Below are 27,197 nucleotides of genomic sequence, written 5' to 3' on the forward strand. Positions count from 1 at the left end.
CTGTACGGTTTGGAGGATACCCATGTCTTTACAGCCAGTAATTTAAGCCCAAAATAAGCACAGTAATATTAATTTATACTTGCCCAGAAAACCTATGACTAATATATTAAAAAATCGACATGTTCTATAACTTGGCCACGGCTTATCAATCATTTATAAATTATATTTTCAAGAAGCGTTAACGACATATTTTATTGACAGTTTTATCTACATTTTATAGTTTATACAAATTATAGTTGAATTATATCTTATTGCTGAATAGTCAAGGTCAGATGCCGTTACAAAGCATACCGACAGTCTATTAATAAGTACAAATGTAGTTTTATTGGTCCGTCGATCCTACAAAACTCGCATGTAAGTCATTTAAAATAAATTACAGACTATAAATGCAATATTAATTATATCAATAATACGAAACATGCAAATTATTGTTTTACAGGCTTTATTTTGAATGAGAATTATGAAAAAATATATAAATTGTTTTTTAATATTTATCACATTTATAAAAATCTGTATATTTATGACATTACGCGGCAGTTTCGCCCGCATTAATTTTGGATTATGTATGCTCGTTTCACATTTTCATTTTTTTTTTCGAGCTTATAATATCTAGTTAATAAACTATATTCAAGGTCAAATTAAGAACAACTTTAAAATCCCTTGTATAATTTTATTTAAATACATATTATCTTCTCTACGTTTGTAAGTAACTGCACACCTCCAAAACAGTTGAACTGATTTCGATATGTGATTTTGAGTGGGTCTTTGTATGATTGAATTGGATCCGTTAGGTGGCACTGCGTTTAGGAAGTAAATACAAATCCTATTAAACTCGGACGAAGTGAGAGGCAGCTCGTTCTCAAATCAAATTAAGGCTATTCATTATTTGATCTTCATATGCAATTTATTGAAATAAATAAATATTTTAACGTAACAAACATAATAAGTGTTGATAAGCATTTATGATATTACATGGTTGTTACTTGTAAGTTTATTTATTTTTGTTATCTAATAAAGAACACATTTTCGATAATCTTATAACAAATTGTATACTAGATTCAGGTTTCTTCATATTTAATGAGGTTATAAGTCTACTGGAAAAATAAATTCATACTAGACGGAATGGGTTGTATCCAAAATAATACTTAGAAAGTCCTATCTCAATAAACAGACTGAATACGTAGCGCGAAATTAGAAAAAAATATTTCTGTAATTAGTGCGTTCTACCATACATGTCTCTGTAGCTTTATAATACAAAAATAAAGACAATATTTTCGTGTTTAACTTTAGTAAAATATTGTCATATGTGTTTGTAAAAATACACATGTACTTCGACAATCTGAATAAATTAGATAATAGATTTTATTTTATTTGGTAAATAGAATAAATTTCAAATTCATCTGAGTAAATTCATTTTATTTATATAATTTCATTATCTTCTAAAATATGTATGAAATTAGATTTAGAGTAACAATAGGTAATTAAGGTAAGTAAGTAACAAATCACAGTGTACTTTTTTCGAATCATTTTTGAATAAAATATTAATTATAACAATACACCTAACTTATTTAAATTCTGCTTAATTCTCATAAGTATACATATATTGAACCAAATTTAAACAGTTTTCAAACCAATAGGGTCTAATGTTCATTACACATTGCAAGCAGATATTCTACTTAAATATTATATGTAATTAAACGTTATTTATGCAAACTATAAGTTTGCTCATAATTGAATCTTGTAAATTGTTGTAACTTGTAATGAAATATATTAAGAAGATCTTAAAGTACCGATCCTGTTATCCCTGAGCACATTACATTCTCTTCCTTGACTTAAAATGATCCGATTAAACAGCAATCGATGCAGCTACTTAAAACTCTCAAAAACTAAAGGTGTTTTTTTTTTTCAAGGGAAAAAAGTGTAAATCAATAAATAAATTATATTCAATGATTTATAAAAAGTATTACGATTTTATTTTTCTTTAATTTTATCTTGGAATATTATGACAATATTATGACATGTTATGTTTGACTTTTATTTGTAACAGTTTTCAATATTGTAGGCTCCTGGCTATTGCTATTCATATTCAATTGTATAAATAATAAAATAGACAAAAAAAAGACCTACTGAGTTTCTTTCGTCGGTTCTTCTCAGGTCTGGGTGTTTTCTTTTCCGAACCGTAGGTAGTGTTTCATTTGACTATCAATAAGTAAGTGTAATGCTTCTATATAACGTAGGAATAGGAATAAAGGAATTTAAGTTTGAGTTTGAGTTCAATCAAATCGGAATCAAAAATATTGCCAGTTTCATTACCTATTAATTATTGAAGTATTAGTGCAGTGGGACATTTACGGGCTGCTAATGCTTATGCTAATTACAAAAAGACACTTCGTTTCGCACTACCGGGAAATTTCATTCGATTTTGATTTGTATTCGCTTTTCTTACTTTACTTTACTCCGCGCGCTCAATCTGTTTTTTATTTTATAATCTGGAAGGTATGTCTATACAAATATCTCGATTTTAAAAATCTATACTAGGCAACTTTAATTGAGGTGTATTCACATGCAAACCTTTTTAACATTACTCGTAAGATTAATTCAATTGAATGAATATATTAAAAATAGGTATATTTATAAATAATACATATAAGTTGCTTTCGCCACTTCTTCTCAGTTCTGTTATGTTTATTTCCAAACTGGTGGTAGATTTTGCAAGTAGCTTTTAAGTTGAATAAATATTTTGAATTTGTAAGTTCTGAGTAAATAAGTAATAAGTTGTAACACAAAGTGTCACATATGTCTGAACAGATCGATTCAATATTGGAAGATCACTCACTGAATTGTAAGTAATCACCGCCCATAGACATTGACTTTGTAATAAATATTAACCATGGAATGGTTTCGTCACGCCGTCAATGTGCCTCCATGGAACCGATATACCAAGTTGTCGATTACATAAAACCCAAAGAATATGTTTAACATTATTGTTAAAAATAATTGTTAAAAAATACTGATTAAAATAATAATAAACGAAGTAAACCGCACTAGATTATAGAGATATGATAAAAGAGTCTGGATTAATTAATATTTGATTATATATGCATATGATTGATAGAAAAGAGTAAGATGGCAATGTATTTTTCACTCGGATGAATCTTTATTCCAAGCCGATCGTGGTTATACTTTAAAAATCCTGTAATATAACTATTCAAATGTACTTATAAGAGCTTACTTGAATTGAGTTTATTTCGGTTTTGATACAAATTATTGCAAAAAAATATCGATTTTTCACAACTTAAGATCCATTGATGTGACTCACATTCTCGTCGTTCGAGCTTAAGGTTATGATAACACTACTAAGAAATCGTTGCGATTAATATAAATTTACTATCGATGAATATTAATAATTTTTAGAAGCGCTATAGAATAAACGTTTTTATTGTATGGAAGTAAATAATATTTGCATTTACCTGTAAGAAAGAAAAACCATATTTTTATATTAAATACTAATACTATATATTATTACTACTAAACACATCCCTACTAATATTATAATTGCAAAAGTAACTCTGTTTTAACAGACAAATCCCACGTCACGTCACGGAGAATATATAGGCTTTTAATTCACCCCTCGAAAGTGTAACATGTGAAGTGAAGGTTCATGTGCTATAAAGTTTTATAAACTTCGCGTGGGTAAACCCGCAGTTTCAGCTGGTAGATTATACAACGATTTTCAGCCATCAGTAAAAAATAATACCTTATCACCGCCTGATTATTGTCTAATATTATACGTTGAGTAAGCCAGTGTAAATTCAATATAATATAGTTACCCGAAATTCTCAACATCCCTGGGTTCCCATATTTTTTGTACAATAACGTTTCTTTTTGGCAAAGACATTAACTATTATATCGGTTCTAGTTACGCGGCAAAAAATAGCTGCTAAAGTTAGTGACAGAGACGACAGAAAGAAATTAATCAGTTTGAAACTTTAACTTCAATACCACCAACCTCTTAATTTGCTGTTTCTGGAATTGCTTTACAAAAAAAAAATCAATTTTATATCGACCTAGTCCGGTATTCGAAACGGCCACCTGTAGCCGCAAATGCTAGCCACGAAACCAACACAGACAAAAATATATACAATAAATTTAGACCTAATTAATATTATTTCAAATTATTTATTTAATAAAAAATACTTTGTTTCTAAATTTATAGTATGGCAGGTCTTCTGTTATAAGAAATGGTTCTCAGCAATATGCTATAACATAGTATGCAATATGTAGCGACAGACTATAATATACGGCTCCTTTCCTTTACGACTTAATATATATTATATGTGCTAAAATTTCTTCACAATGCATTGTCGGTGAATTGCAAATACAAATGATGCACTCAAAAACACATAATAGGCATCTCAAAATATTAGTGATGCATTAGCGTAGAGACCTATTCAAATAACTATTACACATTTTAACAATAAAAAACATTTTACGGGATAAAAATTCTTCAAAAGAAAAATCCATTTTTAACCCAGACTCATTATAGAGAGAGCAAAAACGTTTTATTTTTTCTTTTCCTTAAAATTATTTTGGGTTTAGGAAAGTATTTTTTTGTGATCTATACTTTATATCATACAGGTTTGTTCAGTTATATTATGAATATAAGTTTTCATTATAGACATGTAAGATTTCGTATAATATATAGTCAAGTACAGACAAAAGGTTCTTTTTACCAGGATCTTCAGAGATCAAGTTACAGTGGTGATGTATAGCGCGTGAAGCCGTCCCACCATGCGCGTGCGCCTCATCCCCGCTACGTTGACTATAAAAGACTTCGTCCAAACCAGCCGCGCGCTATTACAACAGTGTCTTTGTGAATTTTTCCCGCCGTATTTTTATCTTCAAAAAAAGGTAAGTCACATTTTATATAGGGTAGTCGAAGGGATGATTCGGGATTAACGATTTTATATAGTTAACCGATTAATAACAATTATAAAAATATAATATTTATATGTATACAGAGAGGTGCTGTAACTCTAAACATTCATACAATAAAAAAATGTTTTAAACCCACTATTTTAAGTAGCCGTTATGATTAACTCAATTACACATAACGACTTCATTAACTTAATAACGAAGCGACGTTATTAAGAAAACTTGCGTCAAAGTTCACGCAATGATTGCTGCTATTATACAGACATCTTGACACAAAGATTGACATTAAAATTGGCCACCGTTCCAGTTGCGTCCTTTTATTTTCAATTTTGACAAACAAGGATTGTACGAAAGTCGTATGTGTGTCAAGCTGCAGTTGCAACACGATGTTGAGGTTATCGCGCACCCTTTTCTTCTGAACCGACTAGTCTTAAAAATAAACATTATAATGTTACTAATCGATAAATCAAACAATAATATGTATGTATTCTTTGGGTTTAAATGCACATCTTTTTTTCCGCACATTGTGACGGTAGCTGAGCCAGAATTTATTTAGATACTTAATAATTATTATCACTAGTGTTTTATTTTAAATATAATAAATTTGAAAATTTATTTTGATATTTTTTTAAATCTAAAATATTAAGAGAATGTGTGAGACTGAATAATGACGAACATTTTAAGTATGATTATATCCTTTGCTGGTAATTCTTAAAAACGCATTGAGCTTTGAAATAAGTATTTATGCCCCTTAATAAATATTATATAGAAAAAAATAAAAATATAAAACATAATCAGTCATACCTTAGCTTTTTTATTGTATACTTAATTAGTGGATCAAAGTCAAAAGTTTCATAACATAGCATTGTGAAGGTCGCTCCACCGGTAAAGATGTCGACTTTCAAATTAATATTCTGTGACAAAATATATAACCGAATGTTTAAGATAAGTGTTCGATTTGAAAACCTGTTCTAAGTAGACTTTTAGAGAAATGGTCGTGTCATACAGTCTAGAATAGCGTAGGACAACATTTACTTTTTAAACATATGATATGAATCATACTTTTTCCTTTCTATAAATATGCTTACACGGATAAACTTTAAAGACCAGACATCAAATTATTTAATGATTTTCACTGAATACATAAATACTGCATATTATTTAATATAAGATTGATAAATATTCCTAACGATCTAATAATGTATTAAGGATCTAATAATGTGATAAGGATGCTAAGCTGGGTATTTTTTTTTTTATTAATCTATATACCCACAACAATGACGTATGTGCAAGTCTAATAGCAAAATAAAGATATAAATTATTAACATTAAGACCCTAATTATATAAAAATAAAAATTAAAAATAGTTACTCTATAAATAATGACCGTATTGATACTAATAATAATCATAAATAATGCAACTATTATGATATCATTATGATTTCATAGACGTATGACATACTCTGTATTATAAAAATTATATAAAATAAACTGTATAAAGAACTGTAAAAATATATAAAGTAAACTGTATATAAAACGGCTACTAGAAATAATTAAAAACAAACAAGTAGTAACTAAAAAAAACATATGGTTCGAACATAAAACCTCTTTTCCGCTTAAATCAATACATATAAAAAAAACTCAACGAATAATAATTAAAAAACACTTTTAATCAAAAACGGTAGCAGGCTACGATGAATTCTAAAATCAAATCGAAATAAAATAAGCAGATTCGATTGATTTTTTTATCGTAGCTCTTGAATTATTTTAATTAACATTGATAAACACGTTTCATCAGATTTAAATATGAGTGAATATAATGAATTGGACGAGCAATACAGATTCTTGATTTTAATCGATATCGAAATCCGTAAAGTTTAACGTTACGAATTTATCACGTTTAAATATAACTTTTATATGTTTTCGTATCCTTTAAAGCTATACATTGTTTGTAATTATATATATATATATATATAATTACAAACAATTTATATATATTAATTTTAAATGTATGTTAATGATGTACATTAAAATGAATATATTTATAATGATAAAAAGTCTGTTACATCAATGTAATATAAAAACTTTTTTTAAAGACGTAGAGTAAAGTACTTATTTTACATTTGTTACGAAACATGTAACGTATTTCAAAAAAAATGATAGAATATATGTATAATATTTTGATACGAAACTTTTAAATGTTTTAAGTAAGAGCAATCGGGGATATACTTCTTACTTCCCAAAGTCAAAACAGTCCTTTCTGAGGCAAATTATATAATTAAATTCCACTGATAACCTTTGCTTACATTTTCATAAATTTAAATCTGATGTTAAAAAGTATTAATAGATAATGTGTATTACGCAATATGAGGATATAAATATGTGTAGAGTATTGCGTTGATTTCCATATAAAACATATACAAATAATTGTTAATGATTTATTATTTATTTGATTCGAAAAAAATAATAACTACGGGGTTTTCTTATCGGCAGGTTTTCTTAACGTAGGTAACGGTCCGAAATTGTTAGTTTTACATTTTGTCAATGAAATGAGAAAAAAATTAGATTTAAAGAAAATAATTTCAAGTCATTTCTCAATTTTTCATTTCTCAAAAGCACAATTTTATCGTTTAAGCGTTTATATCCTTCCGTTTACGATTTAATTTAATCCTGTAATATGACGATTTAACAGTGATAATATTAAAAGTTACAAGTACTTGAATAGAGTATTTTTGCTTATGATTTTAATATAACATGAAACATTTTTTTTAATATTATAAATTTTAATGTCATCCTTTATTTAGGTTGATAATAAAATGCAGGAATAATAACACATTACTTTAAATGTTTGCAAAATGAATAAATCGATCTCTATTATTCGTAAAATATTCATTTTATTGCTAACTAACATTGCATAATTTTAATTTGATAATTAGTATTTTCTATTGTCTTTATATACATCGCTTCTTATGACTTTATGCATACAAAATGTATAATGTATGCGACAATAATAGTAATTATAATGATTTATACAAAATTTATTATAATTCTTATTCTTGTATACATGTTAATAAATTAATATATTTTATTTATTTCGTAATACATTTTCACAATAGACTATCTTCGAGTATCGTTTTAGGAATACAGTTTAAAAAAATCTGTTTTTATATTATTGTAGCATCGTATGAAAGATCTTCAAACGGATTATGTAACATAGAGCAGAGCATACCTAATGTAGTGTTTACGCGTCGTGGTCTTTGTTGAATGAAGTCAACGAAATTTAAATTGTGGTCTGTATTTTAAAATAGCTTGACATTAATCGTACCAAATACCAATACCAATTTTTATTCCGTCTATATACTAGTCTTGGCACGTTACTTCGATCATCGTAAATTAAAGTTTATTAATTATTTTCTATGGATATTTTATAATGAGCGGAAATAAACCACATTAATAATAAATGCAGTATTTATGATTATATTAAGACTTAATATTTTTAGTTTTTTATTTCAAAGTTTAATTTAAAGAACAACATCGAAAACGTTGAATTGGAAAACCCTATCGTCACAAGTATTCGAGCAGAGACGAAAAACCGGCCAAATCTGTGTCGAGCATTCATTTATTTAGTGTTACGTAAATTAAACATGTCAAGATAAATAAATTTACTATGGCACTATTCAAGGAAGATAAAAGCATTATTAAAACGAAAAATATTGGCCGGACGCTTTTATTTATATTATTTTATTTATTAAAACCCAGTGTTTCAACTGATACAAGTTGGTACTAAGTAAATTGTTTAAAAAAATGTAACAATCGAACGTATACTTTCACTTACGCATAGACAATGTTAATGTATATATTTAAAGTAAATGTTCTGAAATTAAAACTAATTCATATGTCCGATGTGTGGCGTAGGCTATTATGAAGTCCGACAGGCGCTTTGCATGCAATAGCCTCTTTTGACTCATCGACCATGTTACGATATTTATCTGTGTCATTCGAAGAAGAAAATCTTTTTTATACTTAATATAACAAACTCAAATCCAGACAAGCATAATTGAATGATCATGTGCTAAATATTTATTTATAATTCATCTTATGTTTGGCGGTAAAGCAAGACGTCGCGAGGAAACCTACATGTATTAAATGGAAGTCTACCAGGTATATCTTTTAAACCGCATTAGAACAACGTGGTTAAATTTGCTCCAAAATCTTATCATAGGGAGTGGTGGGCTTTGCCCAGCCGTTGTACAATTACAGGCTGTTAAGTTACTTTATATCTATCATTTACTTTATATCTTTATTTAAAACCCAAATATATTTTTAAATTTATAGCTTTTGTAGGTTTGCCCACGAAATTTTAACTCGTAAATACAAAAAGCTGTTTTACTATTAAATTAAAATAATTGTCTGTTTGATATGTTAATGACTATTTGTTTTGTAGTACACTATTTGTTTAAAAACCAATGCCTCGCGTACCACAACGGCTTTTTGTATTTGTGAGAACAATTTTTTTGCGTCGGCACCTTCAGAAGAAAAAATAATATTCGCATTGTAGTAAGAATTTGAGTCTCACGGCAGCAATACGATAGAGCTACTGATTATGGGCTGCTGCAACTAAGGCCGAGTTGAGTAACGTCTTGCAGAATTAACACGAATGATTCTATCTCGTACTAAGTTTTTGTTATCAAATAAAATGTCTTAAAAAACAATTTTACAATATGATATTTACAATATTCATTTCGATCGTTTTTGTTTGTTTTATAGTCACGTTTTAAGTTATAAAATAATTTCAGACTTATGACACCATTAACAAATATGTACACGTTTACAATCCGATACTATCTACATCTAGCTCTTTGTTTGCAAATCGTTTGTTAAGCTCACTACAGAGTTGTACTAAGGTTAGGGATTGGGTATTTTAACAACAATGAATAGAACTACACAAACGAAGAGAACGTAAAAGAGTACTGCAATTTTTAATTGAAAGGTTATAAAAATACTGACAGCATATTGAAACTCAAATAGAAGGTAAGAATTTAATAAATAATTCTACTAATTTCAACATTTGTCTAGGTGCCATTTCTAATATAATTACACTATTCTGAGGTCGTGTGTTCGTGGTGGTTGTGGGACAAATGGCAAGTTGCGCAACGGTTCAAGGCTACTATAAGCTGAATATAATAACTTTGCGCATATTTTTTATTGTTTAATCGCCGGATGGTTCTCTCATGGAACAATAGTGTCATGGAGTAAAATACGTGAAATTATTTAATCCGATGAAATTAAACTCAATATTAAAACTTCATTAAATAATTAGTCATTGTATTTGGGTTTAGTCAGCTTAAGCATCCGTCGTAATAAAAACATATGCAACCACCATTTTAGAAGTCGCTTGAAAAAAAAATACTTACTTTCAATTTTCTGAAACTTCGAAGAAAGTAATGTCTTATATTTTGTCAATTATATAAATTGTGTATTAAACTAAACGAGAATTTAATGTTTGTCCGTAATATATTTGAATAGTTTTTGTCATTGGAAGTTGTTAATAAAGTTGAACTTGAAGAGCTCGTTGATGTCTTCTACAAAGATCGAATATCGAGTGTCGCAAATCATCGAATAAAATTATTTTACATTTAAAACCAGTTAAATAGTTGCGTATATAACTCATTATTAAACCTAGGAGATATATTATAGTAATTTGGTCAATCATGATATGGCACGTGTTGCAATGATGTGATCAAACATTGCTCAAGACACGACTCGTGTAAGCGTCTCTGTTTTGGATGTGATCAATTTCAATACAATACATTTATATATCGTCATATTGAAAGGGTCTGTGGGACATTATAAGATAACATCAATCTCACGAGATTGTATACCGAAATTATATTGAAACAATTGATATACTTGTAATAGTGTTGCATTAATATTTAAATTAATATATATAGAATAGATAATGGAGTATTGTATCATTCATTTTAATTAAATGTAAATAATAACATTTAATTTGTTCTAATTGTCAAATATACCATATGTACATACACTATATTTACATATATTTCATTTTACAAAAAAGAGAGTTTAAGAGTTTCCCACGAGAAAATATAACATTGCAAAATTTTGAGTAAAAACTTTGAGATATATACCAAATCGATAAGTTGATCAATCTTTTAATAAAAAAATAATTAATATTAATTATAAGTTCACACGAGTTGAATGAATAAAAAAAATATTAGTGTCGTGTTGGGTTTGCGTAGACCATCGTAAGGAGGTTGAATTATGCACACATTACATCAATGTGAAGTCGAAACTATCGCAATTTTAATTAGGAAACTTCAAACAAGAGTATTTTGTAACTTTAACTCATAAAAGAGGTGCCTAATTTAAATAATGCTTGTAATTGCAAAATGTTTCATATGCACTCATAACTATTATGTTGGTCAGTGTATATGTTATATATTATATTCTTGACGAAATCTTTTTCGCACTTACGGCATATAAGATTTTTGATCATGTAAACAGTGTTTAGAATGTTGTAATTATTTTAAATTTATTTATTTATTCATCTTACTACTGACACCTTACGATTATAAATCATAGTTATGTCAAATAATTTTAAAGTTAAGTCAAATCATAGTGAAGGATTGACGAAACTGCAGCGAAGATATCTGAGATGAACCAAGAATTTACAAAGATTAAAAAAAACATTTTATAAATTTTATTTTTATATATAATAATATACTAACATACAATACAGTTAGTGTTAAATGCGATTTATTCAATGAAATAGGTACATAACGGTCTATAATATTACATAAAACAGAATAGTACAAATTTTCGCAACTGTGAGATTACATTCTAGGGAATATATATTTTTATAAACGATAAGAGCCGTATAAAAACAAAACGTACCTTACAAGCCCATAACGACCTGACATAATCAACCAATGGGTACAGTTATCGTAACAAATCACTGGTTAACGATTATGATGCTGATTAATTATGATTGCGGTGAAGACATAATTGAAACCCTTCATAAGATATTTCATTTATTTTTTACGTCCGCTGTATTCACACGGTAAAGGTGTCGATGCAATAGTGTATCGATGTACGACAAATAACTTGTGTAATCTGTGTTTGAGATTAAGTAAGGAGCTTAAGCCCTGCAACGAATAAACAAAGATAATGTTCGTTATATATTCTAATTAAATCGTAAGCTTAATAAACAGCATTGAACTTGGCTTCGACTACGCGATCATGAGGATACATCACTCCGCTAATTAATGTGTAAATATCACTGACGGTATGTGTGATTTCCTTGCTAATATACAAACATTACAAAACATTAACGGTAAATAATAAATATTCAGCATAGCTAAGGGATGAGATAATCGTGTGGTTTATGTGAATAGTTTAGTATCTACAATATTAAAAAATGTTTTATTTACAAAAAATATTTAAACGGTAGACTTAAATAAAGATCAAAATCGAAATCTTTATTCAATATAAAAGTGTCACGCTGGCTCATTGATAGTCAAAAATTTACCAGCGGTTCGGAAATTAACTTCTCGTACCTGAGAAGAACCGGCGAAAGTAACTCAGCGGGATTTTTTTTTATAATTGTTTACAAAAACTAAGTATACAAGAACAACCTTTTTTTTTTCTTTGAATCAGCCTGGAAGCAATCATCTCATTCCCATTCCACATCTCATCACAATCGTTAATCGTAAGTGACGGCAAGAATATCTCTATTGACCATGTAATCGTTACTCCGATTCTTAGGACAGAAATAAAACCTAAGTATAATACGTATAATCTATTCGGTTACCAGTTTAGTTATTAGGCCATAAGATAGGGTGACAAGCTCACAACTTATCGATATTTTTTGCACAACTTCTGAGTGTTTCAATTGCAAATGGCTTATATGTTGAGAATAAATTGTTCTATATGAATAAGTGGTTTTAATTTAATTTGCATACGTTGCAAAACAAAATTTAAATGTCCATATGTAAAATAGATCAATAAAGCCTTTTAAAGAATACTAAATTGACTCAATAAAATATAATATTATTATGTTTTTGACTTAATATAGTTTAAATTTGTGCAACAAATTTCAATTTGCAAGTTCACATTGAATTATCCTTTATCGAATTCTTTGTAAATATCAAATAGAAACCATATTAAAGGATGTAACTTGCGAAATCTGGGCAGGCAGTTGATATCTACGTTAGTTCAGTCTTCGCACGGGTTATTTAATTGATTGTTTGTTTGTTTTTGTAAAGGGAATTATTATTAAATGTTAAAATAAGCATATTCCTCAACGCTGCTCCAATGCGGGTTGGTGGATGCACATGGGGCAGAATTTCGTTGAAATTAGACGATATCACGATGTTTTCCTGCACCGCCGAGCAGGAGATTAATTATAAACACAAATTTATAAAAACGTTAAAATATTTATATAAACGTTTTTAACTTATATGGGATTTTAGCAAATCGTTGTAATGAAGTTATTACAACAATTATTATATGTGAATATGTCAGTAAAAGTCTCACTTGTATATGAAGACATCGATGTTGTGAAGAAATAACAAATTAGCCCATGAATAGAATTTCGATGAAGTGTAAGAGTTTTCGCGTTGCAATAAACGACGAATACAAATGATATTCTAAAGTGCCTGATGGAACATTCACGGATGTAACTTTATGCGGAACTTGTTCTTTTATGGCTAGTAGCAATGCTTGGTACTTATATGTAGTTTGGAAAAAAAGTATCCTAGGAAGTAAGACAAGATACTTGAAAAATTACTGTGAAATAAAATGTTTCCTCACACATAGTTACGTGAATTTTTGTTAAGTGTTTTGTACACTAGGTGCCGTGTCTATAACTTTTTAAAAACCAAACTTCTTCACGATGCTTGTGCTCTACTTCATTATATTATTTTTGCTATGAGTTGATGAGTTTATAAAAGTTTTATCTCAAAAAATTACATATTCTTTTTTAATTAAATGATTTTCAAACGTATTTTTTCTATTGAGAAGTATTCGATCTCATTTAAATCCTTTGTACAAGGATAGTACATTTGTTTGATCGTAGTGGCTTAAGATTAGAACGTTTCAAGAATTGACAAGGCGTACTAGATTGTCTAAATAAAGCACCTCACGAAGCATCGTGAGTCGCGAACGAATCTGATGGTCCGGCCTCGAAAGCTTGCAAAACTGTGGAGCATTGTGGTGAGCCTCGCACTATATTCACGATTGGTAAACATACAGAATACCATTGAATTTGTCAGCGTATTTGATGAATGTTCGACATGTGGTTAGGTTAGTTGTGGTTTAACTTAACAAAGTGTATTTGCCTTTAAAATTATACGAACTTATGTATAATCGGATTCCACTATTTTTTTTAATGGTATTTCTTCGAAATGTGTTAAAAGATGTGTTTTGGTTGTTGCTTGATAGAATCACATTTAATGCTTACGAAATATCTAATTAAAACTAAAAATCTTAAGATTGACGTCATGAATATGGTAATAACTTTTGATTTATTATTAAACAGCAATACTCATAGCAATCAGAAGGTAACCATAGAAACACAGTTCGCATGAATATTCATGACTTAAGATAAACGATAATACGAGAGTACGTCTTTAGTTTTCAATGTCAACTAGTGAGGATGTATAATGTGAGCTTATATTACCATTAATCTAGATTATCACGATTCTAAGGCGAGGGTATTAATTAGATCTAACCCTGATATTACACGACGCGCCGTCACAACTGCGCCTATGGTGACGTGTTGTATTCTATATTGATGAAGTGGATCGCAATTATCCTCTTACGGCAATTACATCAGTTAAAAGCGATAAAACGTGTCAAGGCTGGCCTCACTTGCTAGGCGACTCCTCTGCATTCCACTTAACGACAGTCACCTGCTTCCGGGTGTTTACACACGCTGCTTTTATTCTTATGTTGATGCCATGGAGTCTATATTAGCATATCGTGTACGTGTGTACATAAAATCAACGAGTTTTTACTCATCGACGCATATAGTGACATTAATTTGATCCATTGATTATTCTGATAGACCTTTGCAATAGACAAATAGATTGCTTAACGTTTGACTCCGACGTAATGAGCGCTGTGTGTGATAATCGTGTAGAGGAATATAGCAAAAAAGGCTGTGTTAGCGATTGCATTGTCGCACTGATTGTGACACGGTTAACAGTTTACGCTTGTTAATAAATTAGGTCGAAGTGTTTCGTTTACATGTGTATTGTCGCCGGTGGCGGACGAGACGTCGTCTCGGGCGCGCCCGCTGTTTCGCGTTCCGTCTGACAAAGTTGCGTAACATACGATAGGCTTGCAAGTTGCAGGGCCGCTTGATCGATGTCCCGCAAGCTATAAGCTGACACTTTGTTGAAGCCTATCAAAGGACTGATATATGCAACTAAATCAATAATGTCTCAGATGCTATAAATCTTACGAGCCGAGAATGAGCAATAAATTTTCTTTTCTGAATATAATAAATAACGCATCTTTATTAAGACATTTGTTTTATACATGTACTTAGTTTATCTATGAAACTTTGTTGATTTATTAGAATTACTCAAATCTTTTAAAGGCATTCTCTCAACCATATTAAACGAATTTTCGTACCGTACAATTATTCATTCAAAAATCTTTGGTCATAAAAACGACGGATGTTATATTGCACTAAACTTGAAAAACAGTAGTGGTGCAACAACAAGCTCGTAAGTTATAAAATACGTACTTCGAATGATCCCGTAACGCGACTGCATATTTGCTGGAAGAACATTAAAAACAGACTTATTCGTAACAATAACGTAAACGATAAAATATGATTAAAACGTAAGTAAACATGTACGTTTGTGTAATTGTAGATACTTATAAATACCTAATGTTTAATTTTCTAATGATGTTAATATGAATAAATACTCATGAGATATTTCGTAACAAAATACAAATGTTGAGCTTCTAAAAGTCAATCGTGAGTTCGATTACCTCTCGCTCATTATTCTTGTAAATTCTGACGGCCTATTAAAAATCTATTAAGCCGATACGTTGGTATTTAAATAGCTCCTATATATCTTAAAGTTTAAAGTTAAAAATAATATTCTTCTGCTTATGCAACGCGTTCCTTGGACCAGTCCATCCGGTGACACATTAATTATTATCAACATTTCTGCTTGGTTACGTTGTATGTAATCCGATCTTGGCGTGTGATGCAGATTTATTATAATAAGCGATGAAACATTCATGTAATGCGTTATGAACATATTTTATTTTAATTCTCATTTAACACTATACTTGTGTAAACACACTTGAGCCTCTTGCTTATTTAATAAAATTGAATTTATTCATATAAATCACGATAAACACAATAATACTAAATAACAATGAGTTATTTCATGTTTTTTTAAGACTTCGTACAATATCTTGCGAATATTTATAATATCGTGTCCGGTATATGAGTATGCAACAAACATTACTATATTAAAAAAATCCAATAAAACAATTTTCTTACTTTATTTTAAAAATAAATATAACATTACTTATAATTTACTTGTTGCCTTTTATAGTTTTATAAGTATCGAAAAACAAGTAGCGCACTCGGATTTTTTTTTAAATTATATTTATTTGTCTACAGATGCAGGCGTGGGTAATGGTGGCGTGCGCAACAGCGCTAGCGGCGTTAGCCTCTGCGCAAAAACCTGGAAGATTCCTATCCCTGCCGGTGCCGTCGAAATGCGCCAATAGTAAGTCGTTTGTTTTAATTTAGGCTATTCGAACATGCCTCCGTAGCCAAACCATTACATTACTAGGTCAGGATGCAAGAGTTGGCAATCTCGCGCAATACAGTTGCATCATTTATTTTTGAGGTAAAACGTATGTTGAGAGGAAAGAGACGACATTTATCCTGTCTGCCTGTTCTTAGAGAACTCGAGAATATAGTAATGTGACTAAATGGTGATAAAACTTAATAAAATTAACTTTTTTACTTCTTAACTTTCGAGTGTAATTCAGCAAGAAGATTTACATGGTTGTTTTCGATTGAATTTCCTTTGCCTGAGTATCTTTTTAGAATCTGTTTATAAAACATTATTTTCACAATATTTTTTTAATTTATACATACTTTTATACATATAAATACTTTTTATATAAGCTGTTGGGAAAGTAGACATGGATGAAAGCCTTATGGTAAGTGGTCACCATTGCCCATAGACACTTGCACTTGCAACCGAAAAAAAACTACTTGCACTAAGTGCTACCACTCAGTAAACTATTACTATTGATTTTATTCTTTTGTTTCATAATCGTTATCTTTTTTCCATATGGTGTGTGGTAATAAAGTAAAAGTTCAAACTAAAGGTGTAACCTAGGAAACAGGTTACTACTCATCGAAATCTTCTACGATATACTTTATGTATCCAAACCAGTTCAACATTACTTTTATGTAAATTTCCCAACAGGCTGGTTTTACATATGAATATTTAATTTTAAAATACTTCTTCAGTTTAAGTTACAAACACATAAGTAAAATTTCTTTGTAACATTAACAGCCTGTAAATTTCCCACTGCTGGGCTAAGGCCTCCTCTCCTTTTGAGGAGAAGGTTTCAATTTCTTTATAAATGTAATATTATTATTGTTATGTTTTACTTACAAACCTTATTATTGAAGTAACACTGTTATTAGATATACATACATTTATAAAATCATCAGATCAAAGAATCAGAGAATATTCATAAAGAAAAATTATTTAAAAGTTATTAGTTAGTTTTATTACAAGAATATTATCTCATATGTTTTCAAAACAACCACCTTAAATAATTCGTAGTTTAGCAGACTGAGGCCTTGACCTCTTATTTAGCAATCTTAAAAGATCATGTGATGTACTGGAGAAAAAATAATTTGATATACATAATATATTAAAACTATATTATACATCAGCGTTATCCTCAAACTTTTTTATAATTGAATATTATCCTTTAATATATTAAATCATAATATTCAATTAATTTAGCGACTTATATTTATTTTGGATAAAATAAAATGGTTATTACAATATTAAGTATTTGAATGTTATGAATTTAAAAAACAAAATCTTTAGCATTGAAAGTAAAAGTTCAGTTCGTTGACCTGCCAAGGTCACGGGCGGCGGGACGCACGTGCCGAGCCCGAGGAAAGCGCTTTTCCTTGTCTAACACAAACGCTTTATCCCTATATAACCTAAAAAGTGACTATTTCGTTTGTATATTTAAGATAAAAGCTTTATTTTAGTTCATTAGCTTTAGATTTAGGTTAAATGTAAGATGGAACAGATTTAAGTATTTTGCTAAAGTACAACGTATTTTTAATCAAAAGATTACTATTTACAAATATAATGCTATATAATAAATATAAAAGCGCTATATATCTGTGTGTGCGTACTTACTCATTTGGTATTTAATTACTGCTATTATTGACTAATACACTTTAGTTTTTAGTGGAAACTATTTGATATAGTCTCCTAATTTTCAAGATGACCTGTGCCTACTCTATAGTAAAAATCGAGCAGATGAATATACAAAGGTACTTTGGAAAACGGGAAGTACATTAAGGCAACGATTCCGCTTACTGGGTAAAACATTACACAACAGACATGGTGAAAATGAATGAATCACGTAACAACAAAACCAGTCAACGTGATAAGGTTATTCGAACCATGTTCCAAGATCAAAATGTTACGTAATGTCATAAAAATTTACAGCAATTTAAAACTTGAAAAACAATAAAGAAGATTGATGGAGGTTTAGTATTTTCTATTGAAACTTTATATCTCCGTTTCACAATCAAGAATAAATAAATAAGATAACTAAGAATATATCGACAACATATAATTAGGACTTAAATAAGTACAAAATATATTTTAACTTTTATAAATGATTTTTATTTAATTATGATTTATTTTTAACTTTTTTTGGATGTTGTGTAAACCATCAATTAATATGTATATTGTTAGTGTACTTATTAAAAAAAAAAAGGCTTTATTTTAAAATATACAGAATTAAATCTTATTATACGAAGTAAAAATCTTGTTAAGAACTGCTGCCGTAAGTTACAGGCGACCTTTCTTTTCTATTTTTGTTTTGAATTAGTAATGATTTTAATAAATGTGTAATTATCGTTGCATACAATGTATTCCACTCAATAAAATTCGATTTCTAATGCAGAAATTTCTACAAGGTGTGATTTAAGTAGGATAGAGGATGACATACATCATTTACTAGTGAAATGTGCCCGAAATGTGCTCTGCCACGAGAGAGGAGTTGACGCAACGTTTCAATGTAAATTTAAAGGATGTCGGCGTTTTTCAAAGCGCAATGTTTATATCCGACTCAGATATGGCAAAAATGATTTAACAGTTTCAGTTAAAATAATTTGTGATTATAAGGCTATTATTATTGTTGCTGGTGGTGGAAATGTTATTAAGGGAACGATGGGACTGATATTTATTTTTGTCGCTGAAAATCCCAAAAAATTGTTAAAAAAATAATATATATATATACAATTGTCGTTGTATACAATGTTAAGTCGTCAGACAATATACATTAGGGATTAACTTTGTTTTTGTTACTTTTGATAAATTCCTGTTTATATATTATTTTTTTCACTAGATACAAAAGGTGACTAAATAATAAATATTTCGTTTACAATAATACAATCGGGTAGCCCTATTTAAAATGTGGAAATATAAAAAAAAGTATTGATTTAATTAGTCATGGTACGAAAGCACGTTTGGAATTTGAAAGTCAATGTAATTTCGTATCTAAACACTTTACTTATTCATATTTCACGCAATTTAAATACGTAATTTTATTTCCGCGTGTTTAATGGCTGGTTTACCACAAATGATAACAATCGGAAAAGATGGAGAAATAGATAGAATAACACTTATATTTATTTAAATAGATATATTAAACTAAGAGTTAAAACCTGATTTTATGAATAATTTAATATTATGAAAATCTATTTAATTTAAAATATTGATTCCTTTTATGACAGAATGTAAGAAAACAATTTGAAATAAAATTTATTTAATCTTTAGTTTTGGCCTTCGCATTTTTATTATGCAAAAGTAGATAATATTGCATAGTAAAAAAATGTCAAAATACAAGAGGTAAAGAATTATTATGAGTAATAAAGAGATGGGTATATTATATACGCACATTTTGAATACATCTTAAAGATTAAAAAAAAACCTTATCTTAGTAAACAATACTGAAATTAAATTCTAGAAAAAAACATGTCATATAATCTTTACTTCTATAGTAATATTAGTATTATTATAAATGGAAAAGTAACGCTGTCTGTCTGTCCGTCTGTCGCTCTTTCACGGATAGCACAAACCATTGAATTTAATTTGATGTAATTTGGTATGCGGAAAAGTTGACGACCATCCCCTAAAAGCGAGCAAAGCTGCGGCCGAGAACTAGTTATTCATAAAAAATATCTCTATCGCAACTTGCCATTGATGTACAGTCACATCAGTTATTAAGTCGCCTTAAGGTGAAAAGAAAACATAGGCCCAAGTAAACATAACATTGTATATCCCATGGCTTGTATCGCATTGTAGTAATATGTGTTTAAAACTTCGACAAAAAGGACCTGCACTGGCTATGGGGATATGTGAGCAATAACCATTTGTCTCCAAACACTTGACTGGACAGGATACAAAATTATTCTTTCATTTTTTATAACGAGTATTGTCTTCGTACTTACTGCAGGTAAAACAAAAAAACAATTGTTTTCTATCTTTATTCCTCACAGGTGATGGCGGAGGACCACTACTGGGGATAGGGGTTAAATTCTTTCTAGAAATTTAAATGATACAGTTTTGAAGATTGTAATCTACCCATAAAAATAGACATCTAAATCGTTTTAAAAAATAACAGACAAGTAAATAATTTGAATTGTCATCTTCTTTTTTCTTAATAATGGCTAAAAATAAGTCACACAGGTAGATTCGGACACATTTTTACATATATGAATTTTACTACGAGCAATATTTTAAATCAGGATAAACGTTTCTCCTGACCTACTTACTCTACAAAAAAAGCTTCCTCTCGCCAGTGCTTTTTATAATATGTTTCACTTTTATGTACTAGCTACCTATTCAATTATAATTTTAAATAATTATGTTACTAATCTCTTTTATGATACTGATATTTAAAAGCCGTTATATCTACGGTATGTTAAAAAAATAAATGTTAAAGTAGAGAAGCTAACCAGACGTCGCATATGAAATTCAATTGGAAAATACATCAAAAGTTTTACCTATGATGCAAACTTACTAATATTATAAATCACTATCAGATGAAATTAAGATAAATGCTTAAATAGGATTAAGTATGAACCATGACATTTAATTATTGGTAAAGTATGCTTCATAAAAATAAATTCTCACATTCATTAGATCGTACGCTAGTAAAATAAAATCACAAAATCAAGGATGATGCAATACAACCTTCATCGGATTCCAACCTTTCAATTCTATAAACCCATTGTAAAAATTACTTAAATTCGCTGCAGCAATAATCTTAGTAAATAACTGCCATTGGAATTAAAAACATCGACATTATCGATATTTTTATTACATTGCTCTAATCTTTAAAGACGTACAAGATACTAAAAATCGCATAAAACCTCATACAGATGTACCGTTATTATTTATTTCATGAATGAACTTAATATTCACTATAATTTAAATTATTTTTTTCTTTAATAATTATAAAAAGAAAGATCGTAAATATCTCTATTAAAAGCAAAGACATTCTTTCATCTAAGATTAAAGTTTATTCAGCGACTCTAAATTAATGGATAATATGCATAATTATAGCAGCCGGCTTATGAAAATATCACACAGTTATACAAAAGGATCAATCACACTAAACTCAGCAGTACTTGCCTAGGTTTGGTACCTATCTCGGTTCGGCTTATTTATAAAACTAAGATAGCTTTGAATAATTTTATTTCAGCAACTGCCTATATAGCTATGTAATGCATTATTTACTAATTGAACTCTTATTATTTTGTTAAGAAATTGCCGAGAATAATACTGAATATCCACGTTAAGTTCCTAACAAAACCTGTTGAATATTATACCACTTGAATATGTTAAATCGTTAGAGATTATTCGTGGAAGATTAATGCGAAGTTCTATTCGCTGTTTCTATTGTGCTGTGTGCTCTATCTCAGACAATCACACATCTGTTTGTCTGTCAGCACAAGGCCTCATTCAATATAATAATTGTCCATCGTGCGAATCTAAGCACATTCAACTTACATGCACTTCTCCATTGCAAAGTTTTCTGTAATATATCTACTTGTAATATTTTTTTAAATTTATAAATGTGTGCGAATATACAATACATAGGTATTTTAGAAAATACTGCTTGTGTTATTGTAATATTATAAATCATGTGTTAAATTTGTTTATAGTATAGTATGTATAGTATGTATAGTATTCGTTTATTATCTATAGCTGTTATTATACGTTATGTATATTAGGCAATTATTGTCAAATAATCATGTAGGTAAAAAATGTAGAAGAGTACTTATGCATGTTCCTTGGCCTAGATGGAACTGCGTGACAGACGCATCTGTTCGACTAGGTCGTCGGATCAACAATGTCAAACATATACTGTAACGCTTATGATAGTTAAATTATTTTATTACGCTTAAATACATTTTAATAATTAATAAACTTTAATAAATAAAAAAAACTTTAATACATAAATATAGTAGTTATGATTTATATTATGTAAGCGCATAAATTACATTGTAAGTACTTACAAAAGTTTTGAATGTATAAATGACTTTTCAATTTTTATTTTATTTGGTACTAAAATCTGCACAGATGCGTTTTCCGTGCCTTTGTCATACAACTTTTTTTTTTGTTTGTATGTGTGCAGGTTTTTATTTCCAGACAGAATAACAATCGAAATTTCCGTCAATTATTTTGGAAGCGTTTACTTACCCACGTTAGGTGACCACTCTTGTTACACAATACGAAAAGGTCGTCGTCGCAGGGTTATGTAAAGACGTGTTCCATAAGCTTTTACGACAAAATGTCGGATTGAATTCAAGTCATTTATTCGATTCAATTAGAAGTCATCAATGTCATGACCGTGATAAAAGTTATCGTTCTGAAAATGGCCCGTACCTCGAGATTCACTTTTCATTAACAAGTGCTAACAATTTTGTCAATAAAGCTAGTAAATATTTTTGTAAGTACAAATAAAAATATTTACTCATTGTTTATATATTTGGAGGTGAATGTCACCGGTTTTCTATGACATAAGCACCTATTTTACAACTACTTAGTCAAAATTGTTATCATAGGTATGACTTAATAGTTGATTTACATATAATGCTAATTGTCGTCACTAAAAGGTTATGAAGAAAGTGATGATAATGTTAAATAAAAATAAATCTGCGATTTCAGGGCCTAAGGAATTCTTCTACCGTGGTCACAATTACTTCTACAGCGGACACGTTCCCGAGCTCGCTAACAGGAAAGTAGACTGGTTAGACGGACGCAACATCTGCCGCGAGTATTGCATGGACCTTGTTTCAATGGAAACTCAAGAAGAAAATAATCTAATTTTCAAACTCATTCAGCAAAGTAAGTACTAGACTTAGGTTCTTAACTTTAAAAAGTAGTATAGGTTTGCAAGTAGATATTACATTTAATTCTAATTTTATTGACCAAAATTACAATATGTTATTTGCCTTAAATTTTTCGAAGTACTTGCCTACTTTTGACCAAAATATAAATTACGTTTGAGATAGGTACTTATATAATTTTGCGGAATCTTTGATATAGGTACATATATTAAATAATTAAAAAGTAAGTCTTTGATTAAGTTTATATTTGACAGTACACCAGAACGCAATGTACGTGTGAGGGTTAGGGGCCTGGGCTGAATAAATCTGTTATAATAATTACGTACTTATAAAGTGTAATTAGTAGTTAAACAAATATAACATCACTATTAACTTAATTATATTATATTAATTAGAAAGTTATTTAAATTTAACGTACAACAACTTAGCATTCGCAAGCGTACTGAAGATATACAATAAATATAGTTATCCATAGACCATAAATATATGATAGTAACATTATACATTTCTCAGCAATTTAATAATTCAGGTATATTTCAAGTCATTTTTTTTTTATTCCAGACGATGTTCCGTATATATGGACCTCTGGCCGTCTTTGCGACTTCAAGGGATGTGAATCGCGTAAAGATCTCGAGCCTAAGAACGTCTTTGGATGGTTCTGGTCTGCGAACCGCGAAAAGATGTCGCCTACCAACCAGGTTTGTGAAAAATAAGAATACAGTTTAGGTAGTTTTTTGTTGAAACTATACATAAAATGTATATAACTAAGCAAATTTTTAATTTATTTAAATGTTATAGTGTTATTTTCACATTTCTTCGGATCTAAAAACTTATTGGGTAATAGAAAACACTGAAAGTTTTTTTAGTGTTTTTGATATTCAGATGTTTCAAAATCTGATACATGTATAAAAATATCGTAATTTTGTATTTTAATAGATTCCCAATGGTTGGGGCTACAACCCATGGTCACAAACCGGACACAAGAAGCAACGTCAGCCTGACAACGCTGAGTTCGACATCAACGGAACCTCAGAATCCTGTCTCAGCGTCCTTAACAACGTGTACAACGACGGTATCGCGTGGCACGATGTCGCTTGCTATCACGAGAAACCTGTGGTCTGCGAGGACTCAGAGGAACTCCTTAATTACGTAGCGAGCACCAACCCTAAACTCCGTCTGTGATTTCTAACACATCATACAAGCTTATTTCAAATTCACTTCAATTAATATAATTGTGTAATTTAACGCGCGATTTACTTAGAGGTCCGTTTATACTCATGTGTAACAAATGCACAAGTGAAAGAAGCTGTAGTTCTACCACAGATAACAGACTAACGTCAATAATATGAACAGCACCATATTTTCTATTTTAAGAAGCACATCTCTCATTTTTTATTAGGACTTGCCATATTCTAAACGTGTAACGATCTCTTCGACACACACTGCCCTTCCGTCGTACAAAATTATTGTACAGAATAGCATAAGTCTATATAAGTTTAACTAAGTTTATTTTATCTAAGGGAAGAATTTCTATTTGTATATAAAATAAAATCAAAAACATAATATTCGTTTTATTTGGTACCTTACAAAAAAACAAAATTAAATATAAAATATTCATAGCCAATTCAATGAACAACTATTATAGACTTTATAGTATACAAACATCATATTCATATAATAATTTTTTAATAAAACAGTTATTAAAAAAAATGGTTTATATAATATTCTTATCTACTTCAGATGCAAAACAATAACAATGTTGAATCAAAATATTATAAAGCATTAAGGAGAAGCATTTGATTGCCTGTATGAGTATCCTCTGCCAACAGACTTGAGATCATAATCTTTGTAGTGTTCACATATACTCAAATCTCTGGCTTTATTTATTAAAACACTTAAAACATTATATTTTTTCCCATTTAGAGTCACATAACTGTTAGAATATTTTTCTATGTCTGATGGAGAAATTTTAAAAGCACTTTTGTCTTCATATTGACCTGAAGATAAAATTTCAGTATCTTCAAATAGTGACTCTGATTTGTTTACAACAGTTTCACTATTTGAAGTTTCTAAAATATCTTCATATTCTTGCAAATTGATTTGCAATGTTATTTCAGGCACATTAAAATCAGGTATATCTGGCTTCAGCAAACAAGCACGGTGACGTCTGCGACTTACATATAGTTTTGTGAAAACTGTAACAAAAAAATATACATATACAAAATTTATGAAAATATTTTGAAGGAACTTCAATTTAACTAAATTCTTTACTTACTAGTTATATAAGTTTCTTGATTTTTTGCGAGAAACACTGGCCAACTTTCTAACTCATCTATTATGTTGACAACTCCTTTTCCTTGAATTTCAAGAAATAGATCTCCGATGACCTGTGATATAATTTGAGTTATTTTTTCTTTGAGTAAATATATTGTATGGTCAGAATATTATGTTAATAGTTACCACATGATTATGCAATGTTGTTAAAAGAGCTATTGGCTGAAAATAAATTCTCAAGGCATTTTTTATAAGTTGCTGAGATTTTTCTATGCAACCTTGGGTCCAAGATGTAGTTGCTTTATTCTTAATTTGACAATCATCTGTCAATATCTGGCAAAATAGAAACATTAATAGATTATTGTTAAATGAAAAAAATAGAATACATATTATTTTAGAATGTGTAATGGTACATAGGTAGAAATATATATTTTCATAATTTTTAAAAAAAGAATACCTTGTCAATTGGTACGACACCATGTATACTCGCTTCAAATACTTTCGTTGGTAATTTTCTGTATTCTAATGGAAGATCTATAAAAACAGTTTTTTCACTTGGACGCAAAAATATTCCATAATCAATCAACCATATCAAAAACTGTTTTTCCATCGAAACTATACCCCGAGTCCACTTATTTTCCCACATAACAGCAACATACTGAAAAATATGAAAATTGAATTATTTTTGTTACACCTTAGACGAATAGAAAAAGGTTTAAATTGATATACATATATTCAATCCCTCAAAAAACAATTTTTACTTACTTGACCATGGTTGGCCTCTGTAATTTTATTCTTATTTACTGAAAATTGATTCACTTCAGAGTGATTTTCAAGCTTAAAACAATTTTCACTAAAATCTTTAGCAACACAAAAAAATGAGAAAGGATTTGTAAAAGTCGTTATTTTTATATTCATTTTAAACGATTAGTATAATTAATCGATTTCTCGAAACAATACTTTTCTACTATCTTATTTATAAATTTAAAATATAAAAGTCAAGTCCTAGTAAACCTAATATCGTCATAAGATAAAGATATAAAAACAAAATGAGGGTGGGTACTAGGTGTATAAGAGATAATTACCGATTGGTAATTGTCAATTGACAGGTTGTTAATTTTCGCGCAAACAGCCGCATAATGTTTAGAACCAATACCAATAACAAAATCAAAATATGGTCATTAGTAATCGCGAGATTACATAAAAATATTATTTGTACGAAAATATATTAAAAAAAATGTTTTTTTTTATTTATTTGGAATCTTTTAGGTATTATATTAAATGCATTAAAATTTAAA

At 29.3% G+C, this 27,197-nt stretch overlaps 2 protein-coding genes across 5 annotated transcripts; one reads left to right on the plus strand and one right to left on the minus strand.

Annotated features, from left to right (window-relative positions):
• Nucleotides 1–4,843: 4,843 nt before the first annotated feature.
• LOC125077204 lies at nt 4,844–25,165 on the plus strand. Of its 2 annotated transcripts, none has more exons than XM_047689063.1 (5): nt 4,844–4,911; nt 16,606–16,714; nt 23,444–23,623; nt 24,187–24,323; nt 24,562–25,165. In XM_047689063.1, the coding sequence occupies exons 2-5, from the start codon at nt 16,606–16,608 to the stop codon at nt 24,805–24,807; spliced, it is 672 nt and encodes a 223-aa protein (XP_047545019.1). In that variant the 5' UTR covers nt 4,844–4,911; the 3' UTR covers nt 24,808–25,165. The 2 variants fall into 2 exon arrangements, with proteins under 2 accessions (XP_047545019.1, XP_047545021.1); XM_047689065.1 differs by having other exon boundaries at nt 4,865–4,908; nt 16,604–16,714.
• A 168-nt stretch (nt 25,166–25,333) lies between these two features.
• Nucleotides 25,334–26,976, minus strand: LOC125077202. 3 transcript variants are annotated; one of them, XM_047689060.1, is made up of 5 exons: nt 26,665–26,976; nt 26,357–26,557; nt 26,086–26,232; nt 25,901–26,012; nt 25,334–25,820 (listed from the first exon to the last, which is right to left on the minus strand). In XM_047689060.1, the coding sequence occupies exons 1-5, from the start codon at nt 26,815–26,817 to the stop codon at nt 25,408–25,410; spliced, it is 1,026 nt and encodes a 341-aa protein (XP_047545016.1). In that variant the 5' UTR covers nt 26,818–26,976; the 3' UTR covers nt 25,334–25,407. The 3 variants fall into 3 exon arrangements, with proteins under 3 accessions (XP_047545016.1, XP_047545014.1, XP_047545017.1); XM_047689058.1 differs by having other exon boundaries at nt 26,086–26,247; XM_047689061.1 differs by lacking the exon at nt 26,086–26,232.
• Nucleotides 26,977–27,197: the final 221 nt, after the last annotated feature.

The sequence above is a fragment of the Vanessa atalanta genome, chromosome 3 (assembly GCF_905147765.1).
Source record: "Vanessa atalanta chromosome 3, ilVanAtal1.2, whole genome shotgun sequence".
NCBI lineage: Eukaryota > Metazoa > Arthropoda > Insecta > Lepidoptera > Nymphalidae > Vanessa > Vanessa atalanta.

Bases quoted from the DNA above. Each gene is read 5' to 3' on its own strand.
- LOC125077204 (XM_047689063.1), top strand. From the start codon at position 16,606: ATGCAGGCGTGGGTAATGGTGGCGTGCGCAACAGCGCTAGCGGCGTTA. The intron at 16,715-23,443 runs GTAAGTCGTTTG...CTGCGATTTCAG, and splicing joins GCCGTCGAAATGCGCCAATA to GGCCTAAGGAATTCTTCTAC. The intron at 24,324-24,561 runs GTTTGTGAAAAA...GTATTTTAATAG, and splicing joins AGATGTCGCCTACCAACCAG to ATTCCCAATGGTTGGGGCTA.
- LOC125077202 (XM_047689058.1), bottom strand. From the start codon at position 26,817: ATGAATATAAAAATAACGACTTTTACAAATCCTTTCTCATTTTTTTGT. The intron at 26,558-26,664 runs GTAAGTAAAAAT...CATATTTTTCAG, and splicing joins CAGAGGCCAACCATGGTCAA to TATGTTGCTGTTATGTGGGA. The intron at 25,821-25,900 runs GTAAGTAAAGAA...TTTTTGTTACAG, and splicing joins TCAAGAAACTTATATAACTA to TTTTCACAAAACTATATGTA.